Consider the following 11,345-nt stretch of genomic DNA (forward strand, 5'->3'; position numbering starts at 1 on the left):
TTCTACAGTCTTCCTTATTCATTGTCCAACTTTCACATGAATATGAAGCTATTGAAAACACCATGGCTGGGATCAGGCAAACCTTAGTGCTCAAACTGAAATTTTTGTCCTTGAACACTTTAAAGAGGTCTTCTGTGGCAGATTTGCCTAATGCAATACATTGTTTGATTCCTTGGCTGCTGTTACCATGAATGTTGATAGTGGAGCCAAGAAAAAGGAAGTCTTTGACTCCATTTATTATGATGCTATTTATTGGTCCAGTGGTGAAGATTTTTATTTACTTTGAAGTGCATCCCATACCGAAGGCTGTGATATTGGATCTTCAGCAGTAAGTAGTTTAAGTCCTCTTTGCTTTCAGCAAGCAAGGTTTTTTTTATCATGTGCATATCGAAGGTTGTTAATAAGTATTCCGCCAATCCTGAAGCCACATTCTCTTCCATATAATCCAATTTCTTAGATTATTTGCTTAGCATACAGATTGAAAAAGAATGGTGAGGGAAGTCGTGTTTCAGACTAACTCGCCGTTCTTATTCCCGGTGGCTCTAAGGAGGTCATCATGACGACGCCCCCTAAACGGCGGGCGGTAGAGGCCACGGGTGAGAACGTGCTGCGTTATGAGGCCTTCATCAGCGACGTGCTTCAGCGGGACCTGAGAAAGGTGCTGGACCATCGCAACAAGGTATATGAGCAGCTGGCCAAATATCTTCAATTAAGAAACGTCATTGAGCGAGTCCAGGAAACTAAGCACTCAGAGTTATACATGCAGGTGGATTTGGGCTGTAACTTCTTCGTTGACACAGTGGTCCCAGACACTTCACGGATCTACGTGGCCCTTGGATATGGTTTTTTCCTGGAGTTGACACTGGCAGAAGCTCTCAAGTTTATGGATCGTAAGAGCTGTCTTCTCACAGAGCTTTAATGTGAATTGTGTGACAGTTCACATTGATTTCGTCACACATCGTTTCCTTGCCATGGTCGCAATCCCCTCCATGCATCATTGACCAACCAAAGGGTACACCCCGCAAGCCTGCCCCCCTGTCGTCTGAAACTTGTTCTTGAACATAGAATAGCTAAATCAAATGGAAAAAAATAATGAAATAAAAAAGCTGAACAGAAAACTTCAAAGGGTAGCTTGAGAAGACAAAGTTGTCAGGTATTATAATGAAATATGCAAAGACCTGAAGTTAGAAAAGAATCAGCTCAGCATTTCCCAAGCTGAAAGAACTGGTGTGGATATAGAAACCAGACTGGAACATAGACAACCTTTTTCCCTCCAGAAGTGTAGTTGTGAATTAAAGGACAAAAAGATATGCATATATTTTAAATGATGTTGAAAATGGTCTAATAATAATGATAAAAATAAAGGTGTCATGCGTGAGGCACTACTCTAAAAAAAAAAAAAAAAAGGAAAAGAAAAAGAAAAAGAATGGTGAAAAAATACAACCCTGGATCTCACCTTTCCTGGTTTTAAACCATTCAGTATCTCCTTGTTCTGTTCGAATGACTGCCTCTTGGTCTATGTACAGGTTCCTCATGAACACAATTAAGTTTTCTGGAATGCTCATTTTCCTCAATGTTGTCTATAGCTTGTCATGATCTACACTGTCAAAAGATTCATCTTTTGTCAGCAACGGTATCCTTTATTCCATATCCTTGTCCAAATCTGGCTTGAACCTCTGGCAGTTCCTTGTCAGTGTACTGTTGTGGCCATTTTTAAATTATCTTTAGCACAATTTTACTTGCATGCATTAATGATATTAATGATATTGTCTGATGCTCTCCGCATTCTGTTGGATCAATTCCCTTTACAATGAGCACAAATATGGATTTCTTCCAATCAGTTTGCCAGGTAGCTATCTTCCAAATTTCTTGGCATGTATGAGTACCTCCAGTGCCGCAACTGTTTGTTGAAATGTTTCCATTTGTATTCCATCAATTCCTGGAGGCTTGTTCTTTGCCAATGTCTTCTGTGTACCTTGGACTTCTTCCTTCAGTATGTATGGCTCTTGATCAAATGCTACCTCTTGAAATGGTTGACTATGAGCATTTAATGGTCTGTTCCACAGTCTGCCCTGGCCTGATTTGAACTGTTGATGTGGAGCTTTTCCAACGTCTCTGCCCATAAACATAATCAATTTGGTTTCTGTATATTCCATCTGGTGAGGTCCATGTGTATAGTTGTCTTTCATGTTGTTTAAAAAAGTTGTTTATGATAAAGACATCATTGATCTTGCAAAATCTCTCCTGTGCTCTCTAGCATCGTTTCTATCACCAAGGCCATATTTTCCAACTACTAATCCCTTCTCTTTTTTTCCAATCTTTGCATTCCAATAACCAGTAATTATCAATATATCTTGATAACATGTTTACCAATTTAAGACTGAAGAAGTTGGTAGTATTTTTCAATTTTGTTATCTCTGTCTTTAGTAGTTAGCCTATAAATTTGAGTAATATTGGTATTAACTGGTCTTCCTTTTGGCATATGGATATTATCCAATCACATACAGCATTATACTTCAAGACAAATCTTGAAATTTTCTTTTTGATGATGAATGTAACACCATTCCTCTTCAATTTGTCTTTCCCAGCATGGTAAATCATCTAACTGCCAGATTCAAAATGGCCAATGCCAGTCCATTTCAGGTCACTAATACCTAGGATATGGACCTTTATGTGTTCCATTTCATTTTTAACAATTTCTAGTTTTCCTAGTTTCATAGATGTGTTGCTGTAGGATCAGCACTGGAGTTCGAACCACAAGGTTGATGGTTCAAACCCACCAGATGCTCCTTGGAAACCCTATACAGGACTGCTATGAGTCAGAACCAACTTGATGGCACTTAACAACAATACTTCATACATTTCATGTTCCAATTATTAATTGATGTTTACAGCTGTTTTACCTCATCTTAAGTTGTGTGCCATCAGCAAACAAAGCTTTACTCCATTCATGTAATCATGGTCAACTCTACTTTGAGGAGGCAGCTCTTTCCCAGTTGTATTTTGAATGCCTTCCAACCTGAGGGACTCATTTTCTGGCACTATATCTGACAGTATTCTGTAGCTCTTCATTATGCTTCAATAGTCAATATTCTGGTGCTGACAGTGTTCCACTGCTATTTATAAGGTTTTCAATGGCTAAACTTTCAGAATTAGTCTGCAAGCTCAGCTGAAACCTGCCCGCCAAATACCTGTTGGCATTTATTTAAAATACAGTTGACATAGCTTCCAGCATTACAGCAACATGTAAACACCACAGTGTGACAAACTGACAGATGAGAAGTGGTTGGAAAGATTATAGCCTTGAAAACTCAATGGGGCAGTTCTACTCTGCTCTTGAGGGTCACTAAGTGTCATAACACGATAACAATGGGGTTAATTTAGATAAAATGAAGTCATTTTTATTTTTCCTTCAGGAGACTCATTTTATGAAGCAGATGTTACTCTATAGAAGTCAGACAGTTTGGGCTATGGGTTTACTCTGGAAAACCTGGATTCCCTGTGAGCTCTCCACATCTAGGTATCAATGGTATTGCCTTGAGAAGAGACCCACCTGTGTGTGATCCCATCCAAACATGATGCATGAAGAGCACCTGATAGGGGCAGTCCAGGAAACTCAGGGGCACAGAGAGGGCCTCTTTACCCTAAACCAGGAGTCTCACAGTTGTTGATGCCTCAGTTGTGAGTTCTGTTGACTAGGAGGTATCCCAGTGTCCAGGGTGGATTTAGAAAAGAAAATGCTGTCCACCCTGTGGTGAATATGTCCTGGGCCATGTAGTGAACACAGAGGACAGGAGACACTCCAGGGACATCTGAGTAGGAGTGCTGAAAAAGAAACATGATGGGGACCTCTCCATCTTATCATAAAAGTGCCTACACCTCTTCTTGTGAGTTTGGGCTTGTCTCCCTGGGGGCAGCCATCATCTCGGACCCTGAGGCTGAGGTTCCACCTTCTGTGCAAAGTGCTCTCCTGTCTCAATGCCCACCAGCAGGTGGCGCCCCTGGATTGTGCTCTGGTCCTCTCCCCCACCTGCGTTAAGGTCGGGCTGTGGGAGCCCAGAGAAGGCAACAGGAATCTGCTAGCACCAGTCTGCCCTGGGGCTTATTGTCTTCTGGGTGAAGCCAGGAGGGCCCAGAGATTTGGTGGTGAGGATAGGTGGAATCCGCATTTCTTTACATTCCTGAGGAGGCCCTGTTGCCTCCATCTGTCCCCAGGAACAGATTTAGTATGGGATCCACAGGCAGAACACCCTGAGCGATCTTTTTTTTAAAAAAAAGAAGAAACATGAACCGAATCTGAGGGTCCTGTGGACACCATCAAACAGACCAACACATCCATTATGAGAGCTCAGAAAGAGGACAGTGATCCAGGGAGAGAAAGTGGGCGAGAACAAATACATGAAGGAAATAAACAAACCCGTGTCTATGGAATCAATTCTGGCTTATCCCAACCTCATGTGTGTCAGAGTAGAATTGTACTCCATAGGGTTTTCAATGTTGTGATCTTTCAGAAGTAGACTGCCTGGCCTTTCTTCTGAGGAACTTGTGGGAAGACTTGAGTTGCCAACCTTTTGGGTAATAGTTAGCCTTTAACCCATATATGTCACCCAGGACTCCTATTTGAAGAAATAATGTGTGTAAACTATATCTCAATAAAGAAGACAAAAAGTTCCTTTCTCTGGGAATCCTTTTCCCAAACTAGGTCAGATTTTCCCCACTATAAGCAAAGTGCTATGTACCTCTTCTTCATAGTTCTTCCCATAGCATAGTAGGATTCATACTCTCCCACCAGATTGCATACTCCAGGAGGATGTCTCTGAGTCTTCTGGAATATCTTCAGTGTGCCTCCTTCAACACTTAAATATGTGTAGTAAGTGGGTGATGAATTCATTTCCTAGGGTTGCCGTTACAGAGTACCAAAGAGTAGGAGGCTTTTAACAATAGAAGTTTATTGTCACAGAAATCTGAATTCAAGGTGTTGAAGACTCTGAAGACTCTAGAGAAACATCCTTCTTTGCCTCTCCATGCTTCTGGTAGGCATCTTTGGCTTGCAGCTGCATCATCACTCCATCTTTGCCTTTGTCACCTCACAGCCATCTTTCCTCTGTGTCTTTGTCTTTTCCACTCTTCTCTTTTATAAAAGATACCAGTCATATTGGATTAGGACCAACCTTACTCTGGAATGATCTCATGTTAATGGATAGCTTCTTCAAAGATCCTATTTTCAAATAAGGTTGCATTCCCAGGATTAGACTTCATTATGTCTGTTTTTTGGGGCGGGGGGGGGTAGGGAGAGGACATAATTCGACCCATAATAGTGAATAATCCCCATCATAGGAAAAGACTTCTCTAGCATCAGCAATGTTGCCTGAGCTTGCAATGTGACTTCTAAGTCCAGGGTTTATTGTTGTGATTAAATGTCACTGTGTTGGTTCTACTTCATAGCAAACCTGTGTACAACAGAATGACCACTGACTGGCCCTGCACCATCCTCACAGTTGTTCCTGTGTTTGAACCCATTGTGGTAGCCACTGTGTCAGTCCATCACTGACCCTCTACTTTACCAAGAATGATACCCTTCTCCAGGGATTGGCCCCTCCTGAGAATATGTCCAAAGTAGGTAAGATGAAGTCTTGCCATCCTTGCTTCAAAGGAGCATTTTGACTGTACTCTTCCAAGAGAGATTTGTTTATTCTTCTGTCAGTCCATGGTCTATATAATTCTTTGCCAATACCATAATTCAAAGGCAACAATTCTTCAGTCTTCCTTCTTCACTGTCCACCTTTCCCATGCATATGAGGCAACTGAAAATACCATGGCTTGAACCAAGCACTCCCTAGTCTTCAAAGTGACACCTATGCTGTTTAACACTTTAAAAAGATCTTTTGTAGCAGATTTACCCAATGCAATATGTAACTTGATTTCTGGACTGTTGTTTCCATGGACAGTGATTGTGATCTAAGTAAAATGAAATACTTGACAACTTCGATCTTTTCTTCATTTATCACGATGTTGCTTATTGGCCCAGTTATGAGAATTTTTGGAGTCCGGTGTGGTGACACAAGATAGGCAGTTCACGCTTACCTGTCATTCTTTGGAACCTCTATACAGGGTCACTATGAGTGGGAACAGACTCAATGGTACTTAACACCACCAACAACATGAGGATTTTTATTTTCTTTGCATGGAGGTATAATCCATACTGATCTTCTTCTACAGAGTTAGAGAAAGATTCATCAGATATGTAACTGATGAATCTTCCAGATATCCAGCTGAGCTGCACAGCCATCAAAGAGGGTTTTCTAAACAGATTCCATCTATACCTGTCATGACTTTTCATAAGAATTTTCCACATTAAAAAACAACAACAACAAAGAATCCTTTCACCTTGAAACCTTATCACTTCTGACTCCTTAAAGTCTGGTCATATCATCATCATGGTCCTAAGGGTTCCTAAGGGTTAACTCATTTAACCCTCACAACCTCTCTATGATGTCTTCTCTCCCTTTATCAGTGAGGAATATAAGCCCCTAATTTACACAAGGTCACATAGCCAATAAGTGATAAAGTCACAGTAAAGATGGGTCTTGGGGGGCCCCTAAGCTCTGTACAACTATGCACAAGCCAACTGTCCCTGAACTTCCATCTCTTCTGCTCTCCAAGTCTCTTCCAATGTCAGTCCAATGAGTCACCTTCTTCTAATGAGAATCTAGCCACTCCTGGATAATGTTCTATCAACACACAGGACTCTCCAGCCCATCTGCTCCTAGACATCCCTCTGCTTGAATGCCCCAATGCCTTCAGGTCAGTCTGCAAATCCACCTATTTTTATTATGCATTAGAATTCATGTTTTTTTGTGATGATTTCATAGGAATGATGCTCACACTGCAGGATGGGGACCTAGGAATGCCTGGAGGCTGAGACTAAGGACTTTGTGTACTATTGTTGTTGTTAAGTGTCTTGGAAGTGTTCCATAAACATATGCGAACTGATGGAGTACAGTGAGGAAGGACTATCAGCTGTAGCCATAAATTGGGTCTTTGATGACACTCAGATCTGTGTTAAAGTCCCAGCCCTGACATTTGAACAAGGGCTTTCCTTCCTTGAGCTTCAGTTTTCTCATCTGTAAAATGGGTCTGATAATAGTGCCAACCTCTAAGGAGTGTTGTGGGTGAAAATGAGGTACATGATGCATCAGGCCACCATTAATGCTCAACCAAGATGCCTTTTGGATTCTTTTATCAGATCTGCAAACCCCTCCCCCAGCTTCTGCAAACTTCTCCCCCAGCAGCCTGTACCTACAAGCTTCTCTGAAGCCCTTGGGCTCAATCCCTCCTGCACTAAAGCCCAGCTCCCTGGCTTGAACTGGCAATCTGTGTGTAACGGTCACTGAAGAGGTCCCTGAAGGATTAGGCTGTGACTGGGGCTTCTCTTGAAATCTCATCTTGAATATTTCCTTTCTCTGTCCTGTGCCTTCACCCCCATTCATTCCCTGCTGTCTCACTCTGTTCATTCCCTCCATCTCCTGGAAGCACTTTTCAAATAAATCACTGTACTTGTTGTGGGGAGTTACCTATGGGCCATGCATAGACTCCCCACTCTCACCCCAGAGCTTGAGACTATCTGACATTGTCATTCAACTAGCTCTCCTTATCTTAAAAGGCACATGAGATTAGCAGGTTGCAATTTTAATCTGTTGTTCTTAAGGAAAGATCTGTACACCCCTTCTGTAATAGTTGGGGTTTTGCGTCCACTTGACTAGGCTCGGGTTTATAGAGGTTTAGCAGATGTACTTTTTCCCATGGTGATGAAATCAAACACAGGCACAGGGGTGTGGCCTGCTCCCAATATAATGGACACACAGAATGACTCTCTCTCTCTCTTTCCCATCTGCGGGGGCGCCTGGAACTCTGCAACTGTAAGCCATTTCCTTGATAAACACATAAGACCTGGTGTGGCACTGTGGGATAATGAACTGGACCATAAGGTCAGTTTGAACTGCAAGGTTGGCAGTTCAAATTCACCAGCTGCTCCTGGGAAACCCTATAGAGGGTCACTATGGATCAGAACTGACTTCAGCATTTAACAACAACAACATATATGCACACCATATGTTTCACTGGTTTTGCTTCTCTAGAAACATGTGGTACTGAGAGAGTGTGGTTCTAGAGAAACAAAACCATAAGGATGAGTTTTCTAAATTGGTTCTCAAATCTGACTGATTTTAAAGACACTGATATAGGGTGGAGGCATGTCTAACCACCACTTCATAGGAATCAGCCTTGGGCTGGTTTTGACTTTGGTCATCTTTCCACCTTGTAGAGTTGAGGAAGTCAGACACGGTCCCATATGGATTTTGCAGTTGGTATCAGGATCAGGATTCATTGCAATGGCTCCAGAATCACAGAAGCATGAGGTTTTGTAAGAGAATGAGCTGGGATAAAATATTTCAGCAGAGGGGAGAGCAGCAACTCTGGAGTTGCCTAAAGCAGACATCAAGCTGGTTACAAAGAATGGCTAATAGGGGGCCAGGGCCTGCTGGTATCCACCCTTCCAGAGGACCAAGCCCATGTACATATGAATGAGGTTAATCCAATGGGGAAGGAAAGATTGAACTTTAGTGTTTTTAAAAGGCTTGTGTTTGACTACCTTATGGATATTGGTTTCCATATTATTAGTATTATTAAATAGACATACTTGTGTGATAGAAACAAATATTGGAAATGATGATTACAGAAAGCTTGTAAATCTGCCTTCAGCCAATACTTGATTGGACTTGCTAAAAGGGGAGTTAGAATTTGCCCAGAAAAAAATAGGCTTCGTAGTTTAAGCCTTCAGAGCAAGGGTGGGGAACATCTGGCCCACAAAACCATTTGGTCTGACCCTGCAAGGCAAGCGCAGGCAGGAGTCAAAATTCAATAAATCCAGGAGCTTTTTTTCATAGCATCATAAATTTATATTAAGGGAATCATAATAACAACTTAAATTTTGAGGGACAAGCAAGGAATGTCTATTACAGGATAGACAGGATACATACATGACAGACACATATGCTTCTTGTTGGCTGCCCATGACCCATCTGCCTGTATTGTGGTGACTCAGAGGACAGTCAGTGCCAAGCAGGCTGAGAGTACACACATTAGGAAAGTGTTAGCACACTGTAGTGAAACTAGTGCAAGTCAGTGACAATGAGAAGAGATGTGATGAGACGACTCCTCACAATGTTGATGACTTTGCCTCCAATAATTGACAGCAATGTTGTCAACTTCTCTGTCGACTGACACACACGATAACTTCAATACAATCTTTATCCACATGTCCACCATCAACAATCATTGCAAAGACTGAGTCTCAGATGAAGATTAAGGAAATTACAAGACACAGAAAAACCCTCAAGAGTCAATGATACGAACATTGGATATGTTCCAAATCCTAAATGCAGGATTAGAACAGCGATCAAAGCTGGTGACATACACACTGGATAGCTATTAAAACCTAAGTGCTGTGACATCCTACCTATGGTAACTACAAAGACAAAAAAAGTTGATGAAGAGTGTTGATCTTTCCAAAAGAAATGGACAGATGATTTTGTTGTTGCTGTTGTTGAAGTCAAAGGCAAGTATGTGCCTAGTTTGTAGTGATGTGTTAGCAGTAGTGAAAAAAGTCATTGTGGAGCATCATTACAGCTCAGAACATGCTAAACTCATTGAATTGAGAGCCTAAATGCATCTGGATAAAATCAGTACTCGTCAGTGGAGTTTGGAATCCCTAGGCCTCATTGTGACAGAAACAACAGTATTCAGACGAGTTATGTAGTGAGTGTGGTTCTATTCACAAAGAAGCTGAGGCTTCATGTAGAGGGAGAGTTTGTGACTGATGCACAATTGTTACCACCAGACAAAGTAAAATTGTTCAGAGTGCTAGTTTGTATTGGAGATATGCCTCACATCAGATTAAAAGATATTGAAAAAACATTGGCTTCTACAGGAGATTTCCAATTTTTCTCTCTGGCTTGTGATGAGACAATGGACATTACACATACTATCCAACTGGCCATTTTCATTCCTGGGATAACTACAGAGTTTGACACGTAAGAGGAATTGCTGTCACTAGACTTGTTTGGGAGACTTGTTTTATTAATGAAAAAACTTGAGCTACCATTTGAAAAGTTAAGTGGCCTTACTATAGATGGAGCTCCAGCCATGGCGGGCTTGTAGAAAAGAGTTGATTGCATTTGTTGAGAAAGAGCAGAATTGTTGCAATCTTGATCCAAGTGATTTAATTATGTGCCAGTGCATCATACACCAAGAAAACATCTGTGCACAGTCATTACGGCTCAACAATGTGATGTCAACAGTAATGCCATGCATACATTTTTTTAATAGCTGCTAGTTTAAGGAGTTACTGAATGATCTTGACTCTGAGTATAGTGATCTTGTTTATCACTCTGAAATGTAGTGACTGAGTCATGGGGACATGCTCATGAGGTTTTACAAACTGTGGGAGGAAGTCAAGCAGTTCATGGACATGAAGAGAAAACCTGTCAGGGAGTCCAATGATGGAAGTGGCTGTGAGATCTAGTGTTCATGGTGGACATTACCACGTACCTCTCAGAGCTGATCATCCAGCTGCAAGGCCCCAGCCAGCTTCTCAGCTCCCTACTTTCAAATATGAAATCATTTAAGCTAAATTAAGGCTATGGAAAGTGCAGCTCGAAAGGAATAACATGGTGCATTTCCCCACTCTGGGAGGACAAAAGTCTTCTGAGACACTTGAATATGCTCATGTGTGTGTGAAACTAACTGAGATAGTTAACGAAAGATTCAAAGACGTGAAAAGCAAACAAATGGAATTGAACATCTTTGGTACACCATTCAATGTGGAATCAGCTGATGTGCTTGATAACCTACAACATGAACTCATTCGGCTGCAAAGTGATGATGAGCTGAAAGCTAGGTACAATCACCTCCCACTGCTTGAGTTCTTGAGCAATGATGAATTTCCCACTTTGAGGAGACATGCATTGAAATATGCATCTGTGTTTGGAACAACTTACTGCTGCAAGCAGTTCTTTTCAAAACTTAACCATCTGCAAAGAGTTGACCGTGCTCCAGAATGACCGATGAAAAAGACGCAAACCTGGAAAAGCAGTTGCGAGTAGCAACATCATCAATACCAGTTAACATCATATGCCTCACCAAAGAGAAGCAGCGCCAGCCATCACATTAGGGGTTAATTAAGTGTTTGAACAAATAAAGCAGACTAATTTTTAAGTTGATAATTTTGTATGTATGGTCCACAAATGATGTTATAAATGTCCAAATGACCCTTGGAAGAAAAAAAG

The 11,345-nt window shown here is 41.4% G+C and overlaps 1 protein-coding gene across 1 annotated transcript; it reads left to right on the forward strand.

Moving 5' to 3' along the window:
• The first annotated feature begins 550 nt into the window (after positions 1-550).
• Positions 551-919, forward strand: LOC102810970 (protein UXT-like). Its single transcript, XM_006876141.1, has one exon. It carries the CDS (start codon positions 557-559, stop codon positions 917-919), a length of 363 nt encoding a protein of 120 aa, XP_006876203.1. The 5' UTR covers positions 551-556.
• Positions 920-11,345: the final 10,426 nt, after the last annotated feature.

Source organism: Chrysochloris asiatica, unplaced genomic scaffold, assembly GCF_000296735.1.
Source record: "Chrysochloris asiatica unplaced genomic scaffold, ChrAsi1.0 scaffold00356, whole genome shotgun sequence".
NCBI lineage: Eukaryota > Metazoa > Chordata > Mammalia > Afrosoricida > Chrysochloridae > Chrysochloris > Chrysochloris asiatica.